Consider the following 25,365-nt stretch of genomic DNA (forward strand, 5'->3'; position numbering starts at 1 on the left):
CGTTGAGTATGTGAGTGTTCTTGGAGATAAATTGGGCATTGAAAAGGGTTAATGAGAATAGGGATAGGCAGAGTATTTGTGTGACTGGTGAAATCATGATGGGAATGAGTCTCTGTTGTCTGGTGGAAGGGAGAGCACGGGATTTAGGCCGATTGGCCACGTAATTGTAGATTATGGGGATCGCAATGGAGCACATCTTGGAGAAGGAGAGATTTGTTGATTGAATTGGCAAGGACAGGAGTGGCTGATGAGGAGGAGGGATGGCGTCGGCGAGGGTCAAGGCTGGCCGGGGTCTAGCCAGACTTCGCTGATTGATCAGCCTCTGATTGAAGAATAGAGTTAGAGAGATGCACCAAGGGGCTGCACAAAGGGGCGCACAAAGGGGCAGGCTCCTTTGTTGCGCTCCTTCGGCGCGCGGCACCCGGAGCGAGGGCTGGAATTTAAAACCCTGTGGTCGCGGTCAGATTGATGTCAGCAGCACGTGTCTAGCTGCTGATTGGAGGGCATCTTGCGAGGAGGCAGCCGGTAAGGAGAGGTGGCGGTGGTGGGTATGGCTAGGCCTCGTGGCCGGCGGGGGGCCCTCGGAGGTAGGCTATCTTCCCTTTAAAATGACCAATGCTCTGCTATTCAGTGATAAAATCAAGTCTGAAATCAGTGCTCACCTGAAAGAAAGAACTTAGAAAGGCTCCTGGCAAGCTAGACTCATTTCAATACAGTTCAAAAGAACCTCTCATTAGAACATAAGAACATGCCATACTGGGTCAAACCTAGGGTCCCGTCAAGCCTAGTATCCTGTTTCCAACAGTGGCCAATCCAGGTCACAAGTATCTGCCAGGATCCTTGGGATAAGCAGTGGACTTAGAGAAATTCACTGCTTATCCCTGGGATAAGCATCATGATTAAGGCTACAACCAAATTTAAAAACATTAAAAAAAAAAAAAAAAAAAAAAAAAAAAGATGTAAAGACCTGGTTATTTGGCAAAGCTTATCAATACCATGAATAATATAAGATCCAGCAATTCATTTTTTTTATTGCTCCTATTTATTGTAAATTTTAATGGAATTTTTATGTGATATTATTTCCACTATTTTATTTGCATATTTATTTATTATTTATGCACTACATTTAATATTTGCACTGCCTGTTCTAATTTCTATTTTTATTAATTTTATTTTACTGTATTTCTCTTCTAAGCCATATTTAAGAACTACGAAGGTTGGGCATGGCTCAACTATGATGAGAAGTTCCAGGGCAAAATGGCAGGGAATAGGTTCATGACTTGGGGAACTCAGGATATCAATTTATGGCTCACTCAAATGACAAATAAGAGCGCAGGAAACATGAAAGAGGGGTTAGGGACTGGCACGGGTCAATCTGGGTAGGTGAATGCAGGGGGGGGAGCGTTGGGGTCCTTTCGAGGATCCAGGAACAATAGCAAAACTGGAGCGGGTAGCAAAGGTGTGGGAGGAGGATCTGATGTCTGCTGGCGTTTTAATAAGACCACAAGCTTGTTCCCGAGCTGAAAGTTCAGACATGTGTGCGGAGCCCCGCACCCAGCTAGTAAGTGTTCACATGGGCAGGGAGGGGCTAGTTGGGAGGCATGGAAGGAAAAAACTTTTTTTTCCAAATAACATGGGGGAGTTATGTAAGGAATTGGCAGGGTATCCAGATAAGGGGACAGCGGCATTATTATGGGGAGGTTTTCGTGAAGGTTTTAGGATCCCTTATTGTGGTCTGGGGGCAGGGGGAAGGGTAAGGAACACTAGGTCGGTGAGCAAATTGAGGGAGGTCGCTAGGAGTAAACTGGGGGCGGAAATTCAGTTGGGAAGAATTGCAGGGCCGTTTGATGTTCCTCCTTTCAATCAAATGCACCTTTCTCCATTAGCAGTTATACCAAAGGCGGCTCCAGGTAAGTATAGATTGATCCTGAATCTTTCGTATCAGAGGGGATCGTCAGTTAACAACTTTATCCCCAGGAGTATATGTTCCATTCGATATGCCTCTTTCGATGCGGCATTAGAGCTAGTGCCAAGGGCAGGTAAGGGAGCTTTACTTGCCAAAGCGGATATAGAATCCGCTTTTAGGCTGTTGCCAATACACCCTGAAAGCGTACCACTGTTGGGTTTTACTTTTAGGTGAAATATTACGTGGATAGGTGTTTACCCATGGGTTGCTCCATATCCTGTGCGTACTTCAAGGCATTTAGTTCATTTATTCAATGGGTGACTGAGCGACATACGGTCTCTACAAATATGATCCATTACTTGGATGATTTTCTGTTTGTAGGGCCGAGACAGTTGCAGTGCTGTCAGGGGCAGTTACATGGTTTTTTGGAGGTGACAAAGAGATTGGGAGTTCCAATTGCTCAGGACAAGATGGAAGGGCCGTCTGCGTGGTTGACCTTTTTGGGTACTGAAATTGATTCAGAAGAGATGGTGTTGCGCCTGCCAGGGGACAAAATTCAAAAGCTGCATGAATTGGTGGTGAGGGTAAGGCAAGCGACTAAAGTAACGTTGCGACAGATGCAATCGCTAATAGGGTCTTTGAACTTTGCGTGCAGGGTTATTCCAGGTGGGAGAGCGTTTATTAGATGGTTGTTGGCATCCACAAAGGGGGATTTGAGCTGGACATCACTTCATCAGGGTGACAAGGATGATAAAGGAGGAATTGGGAGTCTAGAAGGGATTTCTCGCAACTTTTAATGGAGTGCGAATTATCCCTGAGGGGGAAGTGTCAAATGTTGAGTCGGAACTCTTTTCGGACGCGGCAGGTGCGTCGGGATATGGTGTTTATTTTAAAGGACAATGGTGTGCGGAGCCATGGCCCGAGGTGTCGTTAGCGGAGGGTATAACAAGGAATATTACTTTCTTGGAATTATTCCTTACAGTAGTGGCTTTGGAAATTTAGGGGAGGCAGTTAAGCAATAGGCGGGTGGTGATAGAGTGTGATAACCTGGGGGTAGTATAGGTGATCAACCGGTTGGCGGCGAAGTGCTTAAAGGTGGCCGTCTTGTCTAAAATGGAATGTTACTATTATGGCAAGGCATGTGTACAGAATGCAATCGCGGATGCTTTATCTTGTTTCAAATGGACCGTATTTCGAGAACTGGCACCAAGTCCGATGGCAGAGCATTTTCCAGAGCAACTATGAAGGCTTGGTCTGATGAAGAATGGCAAATGATCAGGAATTCGGTAGCTCCAGCTATGTGGAGAGCTTATGTGGCAGGGTGCGGTGTGGTGTCTCATTTTCTGAGTGAGAAGGGTTGGCGAGGAGGACCGGTGCATGAGCGAGAGGTGGTCAACTTCTTATCTTGGGCAAAGAAGCAGGGATATTCTAGGTCATTGGTTAGGTCGCAGCTAGCTGGATTTTCTCTCTTTCAGAAAGTAAAGGGATGGGGAAATCCAGCAGTGAGCTTCGTGGTAAAGCGTGTTATGGGGGGTAAAAGTCGCCCTATCAGGTATGATGACTTGAGTTAGTGAAGGTGTGTTGGTCAGGGTATGAAGTATTATTTTTTAGGACAGCCTTCTCGCTGGCGTTTTTTGGCGCCTTGCGAATAAGTGAACTGGTGGCAAGTTCAAAAGCAACAAAAGGGGGCGGGATTGATGGTAAGCCAAGTTCAGAGAGGAGATTGTCTCGGTTTGCATACAGCGGTCAAAAACGGACCAGAAAGGCAGAGAGCAGTTCCTCAGGCTAGATCCAGTCGGGCACGCAATAGTTTGCCCGGTAAGAACGGTATGAGCGTTTCTGCATGTGCATCCCAGGATGCGGGGGGGGGGGGGGGGGGGGGGGGGGGTCCTTTTTACTACATGAGGACGGAGTTCCTTTAACAAGTTTTCAGTTCACGAAGGTTCTCAAGTTAGTGGTTGACAGGTTGGAATGGGATACTGAAGAGTACAGTTCGCATTCATTCCGCATCGGTGCGGCCACGACGGCATCAGAATGCGTATGGTCGGAGGGAGCAATAAAGGCTATTGGCAGGTGGAAGTCAAAAGCCTATCAATATTATGTCCGCAAGTAGGAAAGCAGGGAAGAGCGGTGGAGTTGATTTTGTTTTCTTCTTTTACATAGCGCAAAGGGGTGAATCGTATGCAGGAATATGCTTGGGTCGTGGGCCATTCTTTCGTACACTGGGCTCAAAGGAGAGCGATTCACAGACCTTACGGGGAGCATTTGTACTTGGATAGGTTGTGTTGGAGGAGTCAATGGTTGGGTAAATGGGGAATGTGATGGTCTGAGGTCTTGTCTATTCTGCAAGAAGGGTAGAGGTCTTAGGGGTGCTGGGAATAATATTGGTACATTTGGGAGGGAATGACATAGGGAAAGGCACATGTAGGGAACGTATCCCTAACATGCGAAAGGATTTATAGCGCATTGCGGTACTGTGGACTAGCATTAAAGTGGGATGGTCCGATATAATAGTTCGGTGGAATCACAGGGAGGAACTGATCTGGAAGCGGGGGTTAAACTGAACAGGCAGATGGGACGGTGGGTAGAGAGACAAGGGGGCTTCTGTGTTAGACATGAGTCGTCTTGGGAGGAGAACAAGGGACTATTCAGAGGGGATGGGGTGCATCTGTCAGATGTAGGGATAGACCTCTTTAATAACAACTTGCAGGAGGGACTAGAAAAAGCAATTGCTGGAGTGTGAAGGGCCGCAGTGGGGGAACAAGGGTTTGTGGCGGAAAACCCGAGCCCAAACTATGATAATGCATTGTTAAAAGGACATTTGGGGGGGGGGGGGGGGGGGGGGAAGTCCCGTGTAGCTGGTGGGCTGCTACATGGGGCGGCCAAAGAGCAAGGGGCTAAGCTCAAGGCCAGAGCTTACTCTCGCTGGGACGAGGCGGGGTAAACAAGGGTGGGGGGAAATTATTCCTTATGCTTTACTGCTGGGATGTGGTGGTTTAGGCGGATAAGGAGGAAGATATGGATCAAAGGGGGGGGGTATGTTATAAATGTTAAATGGATAATGTATTGTACGGGCTTGGGTTAGTTAATAAACTGCGGCCTTTTATAACGCCAAAAGTTGTTGTCTTTGTTGGTGGTGAGGGAGAGGAGCCAAGCACAGATCTTGACTCCCTGAATTAATCTCATGTTAGCTTGCAAATCTCAAACTCACAGGAGAAGGAAATCAAACAGGGCATAAGCACAATTCCAAACTGACAATTTTGTCCCATGTGATCTGCATTAAGTTGCAATCTTCTGCAAATTCAACAGCTGAGAAGTCTGACAGATAGGATGTCTGAGTCTCCAGCAGAACTACAACAAAATTCAAAGACAGATACAAACAGAGCAAATAATCACAAGGCCCATTTAGTCTTCTACCACCCTGCCGCAATATCACTTTATCCTCTGTTTCTTTGAAACCTGAGCCTTGACACCAAAGGCAAAGAAATCATCCTAAACAAATAAGCAAACCCTGTTGCATCTTTAACTTTACTCTTCCTTCCCCCACTGCTAAGGATCTTCTGTGCTTGTCCCAGGCCTTCCTGAATTCCAGCAACAATTCTGTCCCCACCATCAATGCATTCAACACCTGCTTTGTCAAAATATTATTTCGTCACGCCTTATCTATTGCCTTTCCCCATGAATTGTTAGGATCAGGTTTGCCCCAGTTGAAAAATATGAATGCTTGCTCGTGAAGTTGGGGTGAGAGAATCAATTAGGTATTTTAATTTGTTATTGCCCTGCTGGAAGTACAGTTAATACTTCTGATAGGGTGACTCAGCCAATATTAGAGGTACATCCAACTGTCTTGAGGTTATTGGCTGTAGAAGATTTCTATCTTCGTGTCTATAATTTGAGCTTGATTTCATCCTCCTCAGTGGGAAGCCTCTTCCAAATTATGGAAGATCTGACCCATAAAGACAGGCACACTCTGGATTTGGTTTCATGTCATCATGAGCTGGAGATTAGAGGGCTATCAGTGTATTAAACAAGGCATACCCCTCAGGGTTTTCCACTGTCTTCCTATGGTTTCCCCTTGGGAAATGTAATTAAGCCATTTAAGATGGGATTTACAGGTAAAAACTTCATAGGGAAAGGATGTTACAAGCTGGCTTCACTTTGTTGAATTTTTGACCGGAGTCAATTTCAAAGTGGTTACTTAATAGCAGGCTTATACCAAACAGTATCAAGACTAAGATTCTTTGGGTAGGTTTTTCTAGCATATGGGCTGGTATCCAAATGCCTCTGGTTTGAGGTGTGATCTGCACTCCCCCCCCCCTTCCCCAGGATTCTGCCTGGCTATGCCATGGGCACGCCAGGGACTCTATCTAGCCGTTTCCTCTCATAGGCCGTGTTGTGGAAGCTCCAGGGATTCTGCATGGCTGCCTTCTCCCTCATGCCAGTTCTGTAGGAGCACTCATGACTCTCTACACAGCTGCCTCGTGGCTACTAATAGGATTCTGTGTGGCTGCTCCCTCTCTCACAGCTGCAAGGTCTTCAGAGAATCTGCATGGCCTGACCTCGCTCACAGCAGGACCGTGGGCACACCTGGGCTTCTCCACAGCTGTTTTCTGCCTCGTGGTAGTGCAAGAGGCTCTCCCTGGATTCTGTGTGGCTGCTTTCCATCTCTCAGAGGTGGTGTGGATGCACCCAGGATTCTGGGTATCTGCTTTCTGTTACAGCTGTTCAATGCGAATTCCATGGACTCTTTATAACTGTTTTCTGTCTCAAATCTTTACCAATTTGACACTGCCTTAAGGAACTTACAAATATATTGCATGGTCTTCAATGCAAGCCTCAGTTCTTACTACAGGCTTACTTCAATATTTGCCCCTGCTATACAACACAAATGAATGTTGACCTTTACCTATACTTCCACTGTGAGGGACAGCAAATGTAATGGACAAAAAAAGTTTCACTCCATCTCATGGACCCTCTTTCTTTAATGCATTGATAACTTTGTCCTTAGGTCTCAGTCTCCCACAAAAAAAAAAAAAAAGAAAGAATCAAAGGAAGCCACATCGCCAACAGAGCATACAAGGTGCCTTTGCAAATTATGTCAATCCTCATGCATAAACCTGTGCCATATAATGTGTACAAAGCAAACTGTCAATTTTCTTTTAATTTACAAAATTTAGCTTTTTTATTTCAGTATAATGCACTGGTGTTCATACAAACGAAAAACACTAAGTCATAAAACCATGTTACACAAATGTGCACATGCCGATCAATTCTGAAGCAGATAATTACAACAACAAAAAATAATAGCCAAGAACAAAGTGGTATAAAGTGCTGAGAGAAGTTTCAGCATACAGCTTTACAAGATGACTAACTATAATGAAGAAGAACTGGGCAGGACACCGTTCTGGGCTCCAGAGAGGCAGCAGCGTCCATTCAGGCCTGCCGCAAATCGATCCAGAGCTTGCTCTGGGACTTCACCAGCATCGATGGGCAAAAGGAGGAAGGTGACTGTTTCCAGCTTAGAGACACTGCAGACCCTGGGGCGAGCCAGAATACTACAACACCCCAGAAACCATTCAAGTCTGTATGGGAGGTCGGTGGCAACCTAGCACCATCCGTCTACAAAAACCAATCATTAATTCCTTTTTAATTGCCATGTATCAGATGTTGACAGTGTACGTATTGACCTTGCTGAACTTATTATGTATCTGATATAACTTTAATGCTTGCAATGATTTGAACCATATTGTACTAAGTATCTAATGTTACTTTAAATGACTGCAATGTGCTGCTTGTATCTATAACGATCGCTCTGTAAAACTTACTTTTTACCAATAGAATTTATTTTCTTTAAAAAAAAGATTCTGTGCTGAGACCATCAAAGTGATGACCTTCACTGGAGCCAGGGCCATATTTGCTGCAGCATGACTGCTTTTTCTCATTATGGCCATCATGCTGCCCAAGCACCCCGCAGCAAAAAATTAGGATTCTCGCCACTGTCCACCAAAGCAGAAAAAAGCAAATCTTGAAAGGGATCAAATCAGCAAGATTCTGCATAGAAATATTCTTACCCACAAGCCATGCCAATGTCATAAGACCCATTTCTGATGCCACCTGAAACAAAAGTACTGAATAAATCTAATACTCAAGGTAACACTTTTTATTTTTTATTTTTTTTAGCAATTCTGCTACAATGAAAGCTGAACCGGTATTTAGTGCCTCAGGGCAATCAGTAGTATTTGAAGATTAGATTCCTGCAAACAGCAGAGCTATCACAAGTAAAGCGAAAGAGAGAGAGAGCACTTGCTTACCAGCTATATTGATGACTGCTTGCAAGCCCGAGGAACACTGCCTGTTAACAGCATATATGGGTACAGACTCGGGGATTCCACTACAAAACAAGGATTGATCAGACAGAAGTTAATCAATAACACAACCAGCCTTTCCCCCATCAGCCCCAAAACCCACTCTTTCCCCATCACTTCCAAAACCCAACAGAATTCCCCCACCACCACTTCTGCTCCATCTCAAGACCCCAACAGCCTTCTCCCATCAACTCCACTGCTCATCATGGCACTCCCAGGGTCCCTTTCCATTTCCTGCCAGAGAAAGGTGACTGCTTCAATGGAGAACAAGCGTTGAAACAGATCAGCATTTAATTTCAGTGTGTCAAAAGCATGGCAGTGGGAACAGGAGATTGCATTCCCCACGATACAATATGTAAGAAGGGCTCCTTTTAAGATGTTAAAACAATGGCTTTTTGCCCAGGTATGTAATATGTAAAGTAAAAAGGACATCAATCTGATGAACTAATCCAGCGGTTCTCCACCGGTGCGTAGTGACGCACTTCCTGGTCTCCCGCTGCTCTTCCCTCCCTCTCCTCCACCCCCGCGAGCAGCACACATTTCTGCCACGTACACTGCCGCCGTTCCTGCCCAGGCTATCGGCACGTTCAAGCCCGGAGTGGGTCGGCAGCAGTGTTTGTGGAAGCGAGCAGCTTAGATTTATGGATGTGCTGTTGAGGTTCCCACCCCCACCAGCAATAAAAGGATGGCGCGGTTTATCGATTTGCCAGCGAGGCTCTCACCCCCACCGGCAAGAGGGCGACGGTGGGGCCAGTGAGGTTTCCACTCCCACCGGCAGGACGAGGACCGCGCGATTTGACGACTGCCCGGCAGGCAGAGAGTTCTGCGTAGGTTGGGGGGTGGGGGTTTCCAGGCCCCTCCTGCAAAAAGTAAATTGGCGCACTGGCTGTTTTTCCACCTCTGTCTGCTAAGCAAACTCTTGCCAGGAAAAAAAGGAAGTGGAGGAGGGCTGAGGCAAGCGGGAAGGGGTTGTGGATGAGGTGAGAGGGGATGGAAAGAAAAGCGAAGAGGATGCGAGTGAACAAGTGGGAAGGGAAAGTGGGAGCAGGTGAACCACTACCGTGAGTGCAATGGGGAGGCCCAGCCTCACCCGCAGAAAAAGAAGAATGGGGGCATTGCAGGAGCACAGCCAGCGACTGGGAGGCAAGGTCATAGCAAAGACGACCCGGCTGGACCAAGCAAGCCAGGAAGGGAAGGGAGGAGAGAGTAGAGGGGAAGAAAGGGATGAGTGAGCTGGGCGGGAAGGGAAAGGCGTGAATGAAAGGTGGTGTGAGACGGAGGGAAAGGGATGGAGAAAACGCAAGGGTGTGGAGTGGGGAGGGGAAAGGAGGAGTGCACGAGAGGGAAGGGGTGGTGTTCACCTGCAGGTGGAGGCAGCAGTGGTAGAAAGGGCGAGACACAGAGGGGGCCACTGCAGCCCGAGAAAGAAAGGAAGGAGAGAGAAAGGGCCAGCAGCTGAAGAAAAAAAGGTGAGAGAGAGGCCCCGGTAGAGCTGCTGGTGGCGGAGAAAGGAAAACCGGAGAGAGGCCTTGGCACGAGGAAGTCTGTGTGTGTGTGCGCGAGGGTGCATGTGTAGCGGGACGCGTGGGAAGAAAAGGCCGTGCTGCACTGAAAAGCAGCGGCAGTATCGGCCTCAAGCAGCAGCGCAGGTCTGGAGCAAAATGAGAAGCAGCTGGCGGTCGGCAAGCGAGACAGCAGCGTTAGCCTCCACGGTCAATGGGATTCTTCTTTTCGGGCCACTGGGGTTTATGCTCTGGGGGAGGGAGTGTGTGAGAGTGTGAGTGTGTAACTGAGGCGAGTTAAAAGACCTCACCTCATTTATTCTGTTTTCTCAACAGGACATGCATCGGTAGTGAACTGCTGCCATTTTATAAGCAGGGCTATTATATGCCTGGTAGCAGAGGGAGTTTGTGTTGTTGTCGAGATAACACCAGAATATCATTTTTGTATGGAGAATTGTACAGGGAATGTTCTAGTTCTGCTTTATATCCATTGCTGAGAGTCATTCTAGTGAATGCAAACTGTACATTTACATTTAGCCCCGTGACGGTCATGTGTTCAGTGGCCACACACGTGAGAACCATCTATCAGGTGTGTCCTGACAGAAAAGCTGAGAACCACTGAACTAATCCATCAGCTGTACTGATGCTGAAAAGAGTTTACCAGGAGTCAAAATCTGTTTGATGGGCCAAAGAGCTGCCTAGAATGATTCAAAGATGCTCATTCTAGTCATTTGGTTTACTTTGCTGTGACTTATTTACAATTTTTGCATTATATGACCTTTTTGAAGTCCCCCCGCCCCCCCATATGACAGAGTAAGCGGAGAAGGCACTGGAGCCATCGGTGACCCAGGATCCATCGTTGGAAAAGCGGCTATAAGCGCTTCCATCTTCGAGAGCAGCGGTGCCAGTGCTGCCAGAATCGGATCGGTGGTCGGTTCCACAATCGGCACAAGTTTCAGCGGCGGAGGAATTTTAAGTCTTGCATCGCCTTATCGATGGCCTCCTGAACCATCCAGTCCAGTTCTTCACGGAGACCTGGAGCAAGCAGTCCCGGCTCCAGAAGGAAAGAAGGAGGCAGAGGCATAGCCGGAGGGACCACCGTTAAAGGTGGAGTTGCGGCTCCCGATACCCATCTGGGTGAGGGTTGCTTCGGTGACCCGGTCGCAGAAAGGGTTGGTACCTTTTCTGGACGGGGTTTCTTCGATGGCGGCTTGGACGATGGCAAGGTCAAAGATTTTCCTTCCTTGATGGTCCAAGACTTGCGGTGTCGATGCTGATGTTTCTCTCTACGATCCCCTCGGTCCTGAGGGGGGGTAGAGGTAGTTGAAGGCCGAGAAGTCGTCGATGCCGGACGGCCGGTAGCCGACACTGGTGCAAAGTGGACGGTGCCGGTTCAGACAACATCGATGCAATAGACGGCGTCGGAGTTTGAGAACGGAAGAGAAGTTCGATTTTCTCCATTCTGGCCTTGCGACCTTTTGGTGTCATTAAGGCACATTTGGTGCAAGTCAGGACATCATGTTCGCACCCGAGACACATTACACAGACTTTATGCGGGTCTGTAATGGACATGGTACGAGTACAGTCCGGGCACCAACGAAACCCCAACGCCATGGCCTTTGAAAAATTTAGCCGCAGTACGGTCGACGGCCAGTAGGCCGCGAGGGCCAAACTCGACGGGAATCGACCGAAAACAGGTAAAAACTTACCGGAGTACCGCGGAGTCAAAATTTCGAAGGAGGGACCCCTGTGGGGTATGAAAGTTTTTAGTTATTCCATGAGGAAAATTCCCGTCAAGAATCTCTGTGGAGCTCCTTAACCTGCGTGGCTACTGCTGCTATACATTTTCATGTATGTTTGCAGGTAACTTATTTGTGCCCCTGAAGCAGGCACTTTATAGTGCTGAAGTGCCATGGGGCCAGGCTTCAATTTGCAGAACATACAGCATTTACTGCTCTGTATTCAGAGGAATTGTCATCATAAATCTTCAGATGCTTTTTATTCTAATTTCTACAAGCTAAGTACACAAGTAATAGAATTTGGGCATTTTGCGGTAGCCTTGAGTAGTTTTTGGACAGTTATGTGATAGACATTTTATTTGCAACAAAACAAAATATCTCTATGTAAATATATCACAGGTTTATTGAGCTGGGTGCCTTGGTAAATGATTATACTCTGCAACACTGTTTATACTGCTCGCAGGGTTGTGTACCCAATGAATCAGCTTTAGGACACACATCTTTGATACCAGACAAAAGGCAGTAGACCCTTTTTTATTTCTGGGCTTCCGACAGGCTCAAAGTTGGTTTTCTGGGTGTACTATACACGATTTCAGCTTACTGAAAGAGGAAACATTTAGTTTACATTTGATCCCACTGTGTCTTTTATAACTTGTTCATGAGGCAGAGTGGCTGATTCTCTGCAGCTTTTCCTGATTAAATTGGTCCCTGTCCAGTTAACCCATGTGTTGAGATTTCCAACCTTTAACCCTGAGATTCATTTGTCTTGTCTGTTTTTAATAGACCGAGTGCCACAAAAATAGAGACTCTTGCGTGACCCTGGACAGTGTTGTGTACACCTTATGAAGCACAATATAAATGTTTAACAGTTTTAGTTTGTAAGGCATATTGTACTGTCACTCCTTGCTCAGAAACAGCTTCAGCTGAAATATGAGCTAAGGACAAACTTCTCCTGAAGTGAAATAAAGTAAAGAATGCATCACATCAGGATACGGTTACAGTTGGGGGAAGATGCCTGACCTCACACAGAATTGGGCATCCTCCGGCTGGTTGATACGCAGCATCAAAGAATTGGCCATGGAAGCAACATCTCAACCCAAACGCCATTCTAGCATCCAGCCCACTCATCTCAAGCATAAAACAGAAGATAACAGGAGGATCATAAAAAGAAGATCAACGCAACTTACCTTAGAAACTGAGCAATTCGTGCAATTACAGCCCCAGCCCCAGGCTGCAAAACATTACCTACACAGAAAGAAAAAAACAGCTGGGCTTGGCTCTGAAACAGTATATTCAAACATTCATTATCTTCTGGAGGCTCCCAAGCACAGGGAAAATTATTTTTGCACCTTTTGTTAATAGAAGAAACTCTGGTCAAAGCTCCCACTTTAAAGAGATTTGTAGGGGAGGGTTACAGAAAGACTATTTATTCTTTTCTGCTCTAGCTCAGCGGTGCCTTCAGTTTTTACTATTCAAAAACCATGCCCGGCGGAACTGGGTGTGCAAACCGTGCATTTGCACGGAGCGGCACACCCGGGGAGGCGGCGGGCCGGCGACAGCAGGAAAGCGCGCCAATGCATGCCTGTATGAGCATGCATGTGCGCATGCCCGCAGCGTTCCTGTTAGTCCCTGCCCTCTGAGACAGTTTTCCTGAGGTGTGTGGAGAAGGGGCACTGGTACACTTCCCTTTAGTCCTAAAGCTCAACACAGTGTCCACTTGGTCAGTCCTCAGGAATCTCCTGCAAAAGGAACAAGAGGGGCTTCAGGCCCAGGCAGCAAAGGAAAGAAGGAAGAATTTAACTCTCCCCGATGTACTAACTAAAATGACCAGTACACTGCCTGCAAGCCTCACTATAAGGAGCCGACCAGGACAGAAATCCTGCCTCCCCGGGTGTGCCGCTCCGTGCAAATGCACAGTTTGCACACCCAGTTGCGTTTTTGGGCATGGTTTTTGAATAGAAAAACTGAAGGCACCGCTGAGCTAGAGCAGAAATTGGCATTGGCGCAGTTTGCATGTATGGAGAAACGATAGGAAGTATGATTAAAATACAGGAGTATATGTATCCCTCCTACCTCCCCAGTCCACAACAATCTCAAGGTGACTGGAAATCAAAAGATCCCCGGTGTGGAGAGCAGGAGACTTTTTAATCCTTATTAGTTTTAATTATTGGGTGTAATTTGATGTCGCTACTGTTTCAAAATATTGTTTGTGGGAAATTAGAACATTTTAATTATTGTATTTTTTATTCATCAGATAATTTGAAATATTCTGTTGGTGTTTGGGAAATTTTGGATACATTCTAATTTGTTTACTGGTTTGAAATATTCTTTTTATGACTATGATTTTACTATTATGATTGATGTTTTATATTTCTTGATTTTATTTTTAATGTTTTATGAAGAATGGTAATGTTTCTGTTTTTCCATTGTTGCTCTGTTTATAGAGGCTGGCTTGTTGAGGCTTCCAGAGCAGTTCTTCTTAGCATATTTCTATTTATACTTTCTGGTCTCTCTATTCTGTATTTGGTCAGGGTCTGGTATGAGTTCTCCATATGTGACCGAGGTGAGGTATTCTGTCACCATGTAAATTATCTGTAGTGATCTATAGCAGTCTGATTTGTTCTGTTTTACTAATAAGTGTATTGGTATTCTAGGGCCTGATATAATATGTGCAATGTTACATTTTCATAGATAAGGTGGTTACTGTTTGAGTGCTGGCAGTTAGGGTTGTTTTGGTATGGGAGGTTACCATTACTATATTGTATTGGTAATTCTGTTTGTTCATGGCTTTCTGAGAGCCAAGCCCACACCCAACACACATTACAAAAAAAATGTAATTCCATAGGAGCTCCAAGTGTTTTTTGCAGGATTTTCTGGTTGGCATCACAGCAGTGCATGTAAATATAGTATGCATGTTGTGATGTTTTGCCTCAGAAGGCTGTACTTTTGAATGTTCTTTTTTTTCATGTAAAACCTGTTATAAATGCATAATCGAATTGTGTATGCGCGTCTATAGAGGGTGAGCGTGTGCAAGGCTATAAGGTTTGCTTAGGATACCTATTACCCTTCCCTTGACCATGGGTTCCGTTTGTGGGGGGGGGTTGGTCAGTTTTTAAAGATAAAGATTGCTGGAGGGAGCTGGGTGCAGGACAGAGACTGAATGATGTGGGTGCGGCGGGAGGAGGGCAGCACAGTAATTGTTTGCACAGGGCAGCAAAATAGCTAGCACCAACCCTGTTCAAAAACTATGAGACGAAGAAATCCATAACAACAAAATGATAAATACCACTCCTCATTCGCAAGTGTACCTTACTTGCCCCAAGTTCCTTCCTGTGAATGCTATGAATCCAAAGCTTCTTGCATTTTCAGACGATTAGAGCCAAATTTCCTCTATAAAACAACCAAAAGCCCCTCCCCAAGCTACTATTGGCTGTGCTAAACCTCACCTGGCGGTCAGCCAGGACCCAAGAGTTAAGATCCACTGCTCAGGTGCATTTTTTTTTTTTTGTTAAATAGTGGCAAAGAGGGACGACCTTAGTCACTAAACATGCTGTCACAGGCAGAAATTGCTTAAGGGTACAGCAGTCCAAGGGGCACCCTAACACACACGACAGACAGACTGCGGCAGTCCTGTGCCACCCGCACAGGACTGCCGCAGTCTGTCTGTCGATATGGGGTGGAGCCTGACACCAGCTACTGGGCAGCAATACTCTATGGACAAAGTGTTTATGCACATCCTACCTGCAGTATGAAGCAGCCCCAGACGCCTGAGGCTCTTTAAATATACTTCTTGCACAGTTGGGATCTGTAAAGCCAGTAAGAAAGTTCCCCCTAGTCTGGAACCCTACAGCTCCTCTTCTCATTGTACACAACTCTCTTTCCTTAGGCCTCAGATTTATTATTTATTACTTGGATTTACTTCCCTTCTTTTGAATATGAGACTCACTCAAAGCGGGTGACAGCATGTTAGAAAATTAGCTCACACCTCAGGACGACTTTTTGCTGAAATATTTTCGTAACTTATTTCTAGCATATCATGCTGATAAAGGATTTCTAGTCTCAGAGTCCTGGGAAGCTTAAAAGCTTCATAACAATGTTGTACCAGCACAAAAATGTCAAACACAGGAAGAAAGTGCCCACTGCTGCAACTTTACACCTGTTACCTGGACTTTTATATAAAATGTATTTTCAAAAGTAACAAAAATGATCTCTTGATGAAATAAAATATACCCCATTCGTATACAGCAAGCCTGAGCAGTGGCCTACAGACCCATCAGCTCATGCTGAGATACTGACCAGGCGGTCATCTCAAGAGAACGATGGATGCTCGAACTTCTGAATGTTGCTACTGGGCGCTAAGATTTCTAGTGAAGATTCCACCTCACATTTGCCATAACTTAAAAAAAAAAAAAAGGAATTTGATCGAATGCAGTAAGACGTCCAGGAGCACCTCCCAGTGGCAGTAATTCACCAGAGACGAGACAGTGAGTTATGTAGAAATACTTGTGTGCTGGTGTATCTAGCAGAGGTGCCTCAGGTTAGTTCGTGCAAGACCACTGCTGCCAGGCGAGTGGCTGGGTCACAGCCTAAACCACTGCAAAATCCTTCATCCGTGTCTTTCAACAGTTTGACTTTCTTTTGGTTTTCAAATGTTATCATACTGTTAAACCCACAGTGGAATGATCTGCCCGCCTAGCCACCCTGCACAGAAAATCGGGGGGTGTCGGAAAAACAAGACACCGGACTTGGTGCTTTTATGATCTCCCTAACATCACACCATTGTACAGCACAACACAACGCAACGCATCCTTGCAAGCGCATAAAGGATCCTGTAAACTGCTGCATATCCATCCACAGAGAGTCATTTTTTTAGGGTAAGGGGCCCCAGAAATTGTTTTGTCCTCTCGGCTAGATCACTGCCCGTTAAGTCTTTTCTCCCCAACAGCAGGGAGTGCAGAATCTAGAGGAAATTCCAAATACTTCAGAGGGTCCCACAAAACTCGTTTCTCTTTCATATACATGGCCTAGCAGCTATACTGGATTTCTGGGCATTTCTCCCCATTTTGCTGCTCTGTGCATTATCTCCCCAGGCTTCATGTCACATACAGAGTCCTCCCATCGCGCCCCAGGGAAGACTTACATGCATGATTAGATAAAAAGTCTAACCACCTACTGATTGCTTAGCAGCTTTTTTCCCATGTTCCATTCACACAAAATTTGATATCTGGCCTCTACAGAGTAAGTGGGGAAAAAAAAACCCAAACAAACCACAAACCTAAACAGCAATTCTCACAAAAGCAGATATTCACAAGTTAGTCATCAAAAAAAAAAAAAAAAATCACATCCTTCAAAAATGATACATGCAGGGCATCGAAAGAGACCATTTTAACACCCACAGATATATACATCTTTTATTCACCCTTGGACTAATATATATTATAATCCTGCCCAACAATGGCCTATATACAGGCCAGAGCACCACCCAGCTCCTCTGAGTTTGTATAAGAGCAATTCTGACAATTTATAAACCTTTTTACCCCAGAGAAAAAGGAGAAAAAGGCAAGCTTGCTTACCTGTAAGAGAGGGTTCTCCGTAGACAGCAGGATGAATCGGCCTTCGTGTGTGGTTGGCATTTAACAGCACCAGCACGAACCCAGCTCTCAGAACTCAGGCATGATTTTACAAAGCGCGTGAGGGAGTTCTCGCATGCAAGCACCCTGCCTCGTAAGCCTCCCCCCAGTCTCTTCCAGAGCTCAAGCTTTTCGCAAGGCAGACGACTCTCCAGGGCAGCAGGACTGGTCGACTTATCCTTCTGCCTACGGAGAACCCTGTTTACAGGTAAGCAGATCTGCTTTCCCTGTAGACGAGCAGCCATGAATTAGCCATTACGCATGGGAAGTTGCAAGCTGAACGTTGCACAGCGGAGGCGCTTACTTATAAAACAAGCATGCTGCCAGAAAAAAAAAAAAAAGTGACTTATCTAGTCTGCCCATCCACACCAACTATTCATCTTTACTACCCCTACCTCGCCCTCAGAGATCCTGTTTATCCTATGCCTTCTTGAATTCAGAAAGGGGTAGATTTTATAATTTTGCGCGAGCGCGAACAAAAGTACGCCGGATTTTATAAGATACGTGCGTAGCCGCGCGTATCTTATAAAATTCGGGGTCAGCACGCGCAAGGGGGTGCACATTTGTGCAACCTGCGTGCGCCGAGCCCAGCGCGCACTGCCTGTTCACTCCGAGGCCGCTCCTATTTCGGAGCAGCCTCGGAGGGAACTTTCCTTCGCCCTCCCCCCACCTTCCCCTCCCTAACCCACCCCACCGGCCCTATCTAAACCCCCCCCTTACCTTTGTTGGCAGACGTAAATCTGCGTGCGCCAGCAGGCTGCTGGCGCACCATCACCCAACCCGGGGGCTGGTCTAGAGGCCTCGACCACGCCCCCAGGCTGGCACCACGCCCCTGGGCCCGCCCCCGAAACGCCACGTCACGCTCCCGAAACGCCGCATCATTTAGGGAATGCCCCCGACACGCCCCTTTTACGAAGCCCCGGGACGCACGCGCCAGCGGCCTATGCAAAATAGGCGCACGAGGGCCCTGCGCTCGTAAATCCGGCCGGATTTACGCGCGCAAGGCATTTAAAATCCGGCCCAAAGTGTCTGCACCTATACACCACCTCTACATGGAGACTGTTTGATGCAGCCACTACCCCCTCTGAAAAGTAGTATTCCCTGAAGTCATCGTTTCCCCATCCTTTTCAAGCTGAAGGCATGCCTGCATTAACAAAAATGCTGCGTGGCACATCACCCTCCTTAGAGTAGACTGTGCGGACATGAAGAGGAAAGCTAGGGAAGCTCCGAAAGCCCCATTAGCCTCTCTTGTAAATCTTTAAATGATGGACAGGGGCAGAGAGATAGACATGTACCTGTCATGGTGGACTCCCTCAACATACAAGTGCAGGCAGTTGGCTCAGTTAGTTAGTTATTTTGGCTGCCAAAACTTCTTCACTGAAACTACTTTCATCGACTCGGAGTAAGCCCAATCTCATTCAGCCTGGTGATAGGAAGTATTTAAAGTAGGTGGGCAAGAGAAGGAAGTGCCGTGTGCAACTTGTGTAATGTGCAGCTATCCGTGCCCTGCAGGCTGGCCACTACCAGGGCTAATTCTGTGGCTCGCAAGGAAAAGCAGGCATTATGACGTTCTCAGAAAGGAATGCCTACACATTTCAGAGGAGACGCTGGGGTCTCTTGTTGTTGTGAGGTGCCAAAAGCAGAGCCCAGGGATCTGAGCATAAGGCAGTGGTGACTTTTCCATGGAAAATCCGATCAGCATACCAGCGTGCCATGACATGGGGATTGGAAAACTCCATCTTAGATTACTTTTGCATCTACCTACCTTCATCTCATAACCCCCTCATTCTCGAACTGCCCTTCCACTGAGAAGGGCCTGCCTCTGCTGCATAGAAACCCTGGAGGTATTTAAATGTCTTTATCATATCTCCCCTATTCCACATTTCCTCTAGGATATACATGTTTAGATCTTTAAGTCTGTCCTCAAATGATTTAGAATGAAGACCACTGACCATTTTAGTAGCCACCCTCTGGACCAACGTCAGGTTATATCTTTTTGAAGGTGCAGTCTCCTGAACTGTTCACAGCATTCCAAATGAGGTCTCACCAGCGACTTAAGAGGCAAAACTCAGCTAACTATTCCTCTCCCTATACTCACTGCTCTTCTGCTTCCCCTAGGATTTTCCCATCCAGCTAACGACTGCTTGAGGTACTCTCCCATTTTAAAAAAGTTAAGTTTCCTAAAGTCCAGAACCTTCATCACCTGCACTCTAATACTGAACCATGCCATTGGTTGATTACTGGATCTGAAATGATCAGCCACAAGATCATAAATGCTTTCCCCACTAACACAGCCAAGTAAACTGTGATGAAGGTTAAAATATGGTGATGTTTCATTTAGTTGGTGGGGGCTTTAATCAGAGAAATCATCTCTTGAAACTTGTTCTCTCTACAGGGCTCACCTGCCAGATGTGCACATATGCTGTCATGGAGGCCACTCACCTCAAAGCCATGCAAGCCTCACACACTTCTCGAATCAGGCATTGAGCCACAGACGGAACCAGCTGCACCTCCTACCCCACCCTAGCTTCAGTGGCGGGACTCCTGGGCTTGTGTACGGATATGACCGACAGCGTCCTGGTGTGCCCCACACCAAATGGGATTGAGCCTTAGAGTGCGAGCTTTGCGCAGAAGACATGGAAAGAGCCCTGGTCAGCTCCAGGTCTGGACAGAACACATTGCCTTGGCACCATGAGAATATTCCACATCATGAAGGATCAAAGGACCTGCGCTGATCTGGTTATCTCCTGCCTCTGGGTTGAAGAGGCCTGTTCCAGCGGATCTCTGTACTGATGGCAATGACTCCTTTTTTGACTTCAAGGAAGATGGCCAGGAAGTGAGTCCCTCGTATCGTATGGGTGCTCTTCTCAGCTTTGGTGCCATGCTAAACCTCTGATCGGAGGCAGTTCTGGGAACCAATGCCATGGGGATGATGGGGAAGCCTTCCCATGCTTGCAGGAACAAGGCGAGAAGAATTCCTGTTTCTACCTCCTGCATCAAGAGCCTGACACCACCTTGCTCCTATACAAGGAGAGGCCTTATGCCCAGCCACATGTCAAGGCTTAGGGCTCCTACCTGCCAGCCTCCTCCTTAAGACCTTCATCTTCCAGGTATGGTGCTGTTGTGCCCTAGGAGACATCTAACTACAGCTGTAGCAGTATCCATGATGTACATCCAGCATCCATAGATGCATGCCTTGCAGCTGTTAAGTGCAGGTTTCTTGGCCTTAGACTTTTCCATGCTCATCTTTGATGTCTTCCTTCTCTTTACCCTTTTTTCCTAATTAGAACTGAAAAGTTCTTTGAGGGGCTACTAGACAGTGGCAAAAATACAGAGGAAGCAAAAGGGACATAAAGCATCAAGTTGGAAAAATCTAAGAAAGATTGGGACACGTCTATGCGATAGCTTGGATGAAGAAAAACCAAGGGGCTTACAAGGCAGTGCGCATGTGTGGGAACTCCCGCACATGCTCAGAAAAGTCTTTACTGAGCTGACTCTGTCGTAGCAATCGGATGTTATCACTCAGGCATAATGGTAAATTCATGCTCATCAATGGAGAACTTATGTGACTGAGCCTTCTCCTTTCATTCTCTTAGAGCAGACCTTATATTGTAAAAACCTTCTGTTATTTCTAAGTATGAGTAAAACATTAAAAATGCAGTCATGTGAGCAGCACCCAGAAGACATGGTATCTATATACTCTTAATTTAAAAAGAATTGGTTGACAGTTTGGGTGAAAATGCTCCATATAAAACCAAACAGCATCCAAATGTGCTTTCTAACAGTTGAACTTCAGAAGAACTCAGACCATGCATAACCTGCAACTCACTTGCGTATGCAGACAATGCATGGACATCCCCTCAATAATATTACCTACGCAGCTAAGATGCTAGAAAGAGAGCAACTTGACAGGGATCTCTCGCACTCTACAGTACAGTAACATAGAAATGATGGCAGAAAAAGATCAAACGGTCCATCCAACTGCCCAGAAAATCTCTTATGGTAGTATCTGCTGCTCCGTGCATGTTATGCCCAAGCCTTATTTTAAGGGTAGTAATATTTTCAATCAAACCCATAACTAGCAACATTTTTACAGGGTGAGCAGCCTTCATAATTCAGATAATGCTGCGTGAATATGCTTTGTTTTCGGACTTGGCTGTAGAAGCTGTCCTGTGCTTTTTCCCCTAATGGCTGCATATCCGTACAGTAAAAGTCGGGGGCCAGCGTTGAATGTCTGAATCCAATTCCTCTTTTTGTCCCCACCAAAGCGGAGATCAATGTTGCAACTGTTCAAAAACATCAAGGCTAACTGGTTAAGGGTAGTAATCCCCATGCCTTCTGTTAAGGGTAGTAACTGCTGCTCCGTGCAGGTTATCCACATGCACCCTTTCTTCAATTCCAACCTATAGCCTTTAGGGATCCGCAGTGTTTATCCCATGCCCTTTGGAATTTGTTTCTGTTTTCATCCTCACCAATTCTTCCAGAAAGGTATTCTAAGCATCCACCATCCTCTCTGTGAAGAAATACTTCCTATTGTTGGTTCTGAGTTGTCCCCGCTGGAGTTTCATTTTGTGACCCCCCTAGCTCTTCAGTTTCCTTTGCAACAGAAAACGTTCAAAATTTGCGCATCATTAAAACCTCTCAGGTATCTGAAGGTCTGTATCACATTTCCCCTGCACCTCCTCTCTTCCTGGGTATACATATTCAGATCCTTCAGCCTCTCCTCATAAGTCTTCCAATGCCGACCCCACACCATTTTGGTCACCCAACTCTGGACCACATTCATCCTCTGTCTATCCTTTTTAAGATACAGGCTCCAGAACTGAACACAGCACTCCAGGTGAGGCCTCACCAAGGACCTGTAAGAAGGGCATCACCACCTGCTGGTTATTCCTCTCTCAGGCCAATGCAATATCAGCACACGTTAAATGGGCGCTCATGATTGAGCACCTGCTCTCAACGCGCACCGACCTACCTCTCCTGGGACTCGATTTAATATTTAAATGGGCTGCCGCAGTAAAAAGAAGGGGCTAGGGAAAAGTTTGTATCTCTAGTGACTCCTCAGCATCAGGCGCCCAGGAGAGGTGCCTGTCAGCACGTTAGGAAAAAGAGGCTCAATTTTACGAGCGTCCGTTTTCCTAACCTGACCTTCGGCGACAGTTTTTTTTTTTTTTGTTCTTTTATCGATTCCTCAGACTTAATATCGCCTCATCAACATGAATTTACATGTGATGAGCACTATTAGTTTTGTGCTGGTTTAGACGTGCGTTTTGAACGTGCTAACCCCCTTATTGCTTGTCCAAGCACCTGTAAAGCCATGTGCTTGGCTAAACACACTATATTGCATCAGCCAGAGCATGCAACCCAGTATTCTTCTGGCTTTAGCTATCGTCTTGTCACATTGCTTTGCCACCTTTAGATCGCCAGACGCTAGCACCCTAAAGTCTGGTCCCTCTCCTAGGCCATGCACATTAGTCTTTCACCCATCATCACATAAAGCTCTTAGATTACCGCTCCCCAAATTTATGACTCTATACTTCTTGGCACTAAATCCAGCTGCCAAATCTTCAACCATGCTTCAAGCTTTCTTAAAATCACTTTTCATTCTCTCTACTCCTTCAGGCGTGACCACTCTACTGCAGAGTTTAGTATCATCCGCAAATAGACAAACTTTGCCTTCTATCCTTTTCACAACGTCACTCACAAACATATTGAGCAGAGCTGGTCCTTGCGGCACTCCACTTAAACATCATTCCCTCTTTAGGATAGGCTCCATTTACCATTACACGCTGTCTCCTGTCAGTCACTCGTTTTTTTATCCACTCCACCACCTTGGCGCCCACTCCCAAGCTTCTAATTTTATTTACAAGCCTCCAAATCAAAAGCTTTGCTGAAATCCAAGTAAATCACAAATCAGGCCAATAGTGTAAAAGTCACGGGAGAGCGCCCGCTCTACCGGCGCGCGCACAGGCCATTCTCCTGTGCGCGCGATTTAGTATTCAAATGAGGGCCCGCGGTAAAAAGAGGCGCTAGGGACACTAGCGCGTCCCTAGCGCCTCTTTTTTTTTTTTTTTTTTACAGGAGCGGCGGCTGTCAGCGGGTTTGACAGCCGACGCTAATTTTGCTGGCGTCTGTTCTCAAACCCACGGACAGCCAAGGGTTCAGAAACCGGACGCGGGCAAAATTGAGCGTCCGGTTTTCAACCGCGAGCTGATTTTAAATTTATTTTTTTTAATTGTTTTTTACTTTTGGGACCTCCGACTTAATATTGCCATGATATTAAGTCGGAGGGTGCACAGAAAAGCAGTTTTTTACTGCTTTTCTGTGCACTTTCCCGGTGCTGGCAGAAATTAGCGCCTACCTTTGGGTAGGCGCTAATTTCTGAAAGTAAAATGTACGGCTTGGCTGCACATTTTACTTACTGAATCGCGCGGGAATAAGTAACAGGGCCATCAACATACATTTGCATGTTGCGGGCGCTATTAATTGCAGGGGGGGGGGGTGGCTGCGCATTTTTGACATGCTATTACCCTTTACTGAATAAGGGGTAAAGCTAGCGCATTGAAACGCACGTCCAAACGCGGGTTAACAGTGCACTCTGCCGGAACGCATTGTACTGTGTCGGCCTGAATGAGCACTATTCCTTGATCCAATTCTCTAGTTACCCAATCAAAAAAAATAAAGTCTATCAGTTTAGTCTGACAGGACTTTTCCCTGAGCAACTAACCGGATTCAAGATAGTTCACTAGCCTTTCTTTCAGCAGAGTTTCCATTAATTTTCCTATCACATAGTTGAGGTTAACCGGGCCTGTAGTTTACAGCCGCCTCTTTTCTACCACTCTTGTGAAGCAGAACCACAGCCACCAACGGTCTTTGTCCAGGGGCGTCTTTAGTGAACACCGAACTGAAGTATTTAATATTTCTGCCATTTCTTTGTCTGTATCTACACAATGCTCCTCATCACCTTTCAATTTCACTATACCACATTGGGCCCTCCTTCTTTCCCTGACATACCTGAAAAATGTTTCGTCATAAGAACATAAGAAGTTGCCATATTGGGTCAGACCAAGGGTCCATTATGTCCAACATCCTGTTTCCAACAGTGGCGATCCCAGGTTACAAGTATCTGGCAAGTACCTAAACATTAAGTAGATCTCATGCTACTAATGCCTGTAATAGCAGTGACTATTCCCTAAGTCAACATGATTAACAGCAGGTAATGGACTTCAGCTCCAAGAACTTATCCAATCCTTTTTTTAAACCCAGCTACACTAACTGCACTAACCACATCCCCTGGCAACAAATTCCAGAGCTTAATTGTGCGTTGAGTGAAAAAGAATTTTCTCCAATTTGTATTAAATGTGCTACTTGCTAACTTTATGGAGTGCCCCCTAGTCCTATTATCCAAGAGAGTAAATAACAGATTCACATTTACCAGTTCTAGACCTCTCAATTTTAGAGACCTCCACCCAGCCATCTCTTCTCTAAGCTGAACAGCCCTAATTTCTTTAGCCTTTCCTCATAGGGGGGGCCATTCTATCCCCTTTATTGTTTTGGTTGCCCTTCTCAGTACCTTCTCCAGTGCAACTATATCTTTCTTGAAATGTGGTGACCAGAATTGTACACAGTATTCAAGGTGCGGTCTCACCATGGAGCGATACAGAGGCATTATGACATTTTCTGTTTTATTCACCATTCCCTTCCTAAGAATTCTTCACATTGTTTGCTTTTTTGACTGCTGCAGTACACTGAGCCGATTTAAATGTATTATCCACTATGACGCCTAGATTTTGTTCCTGGGTGGTAGCTCCTAATATGGAACTTAACATCCCTTTGAACTTGTCAACATTAAATTTCATCTGCCATCTTGATGCCCAATCTTCCAATCTCACAAGATCCTCCTGCAATTTATCACAATCCTCTTGTGATTTAACTACTCTGAATAATTGTATCATTTGCATATTTGTTTACCTCACTCGCTGTATTCCTTGCCAGATCATTTATAAATATATTGAAAAGTAAGGGTCCCAATACAGATCCCTGAGGCACTCCATTGCCCACTCCCTTCCACTGAGAAAATTGTCCATTTAATCCTACGCTCTGTTTCTTGTCTTTTAAGCAGTTTGTAATCCACGAAAAGACATCAACTTCTATCCCATGACTTTTTAGTTTTCTTTAGAAGCCTTTCATGAGGGACTTTGTCAAACACCTTCTGAAAGTCCA

The 25,365-nt window shown here is 45.9% G+C and overlaps 1 protein-coding gene across 1 annotated transcript in view; it reads right to left on the reverse strand.

Moving 5' to 3' along the window:
• Window positions 1-25,365, reverse strand: part of ACAA1 (acetyl-CoA acyltransferase 1) — a 62,810-nt gene that overhangs the window by 30,392 nt on the left and 7,053 nt on the right. The window contains exons 3-5 of the mRNA XM_029588372.1: window positions 12,700-12,757; window positions 8,218-8,297; window positions 7,978-8,020 (exon numbers count right to left, since the gene is read on the reverse strand). Of these exons, the coding sequence (XP_029444232.1) occupies window positions 7,978-8,020; window positions 8,218-8,297; window positions 12,700-12,757 (181 nt within the window). The remainder of the gene's footprint in view (window positions 1-7,977; window positions 8,021-8,217; window positions 8,298-12,699; window positions 12,758-25,365) is intronic.

The sequence above is a fragment of the Rhinatrema bivittatum genome, chromosome 2, assembly GCF_901001135.1.
Source record: "Rhinatrema bivittatum chromosome 2, aRhiBiv1.1, whole genome shotgun sequence".
Taxonomy (NCBI): domain Eukaryota; kingdom Metazoa; phylum Chordata; class Amphibia; order Gymnophiona; family Rhinatrematidae; genus Rhinatrema; species Rhinatrema bivittatum.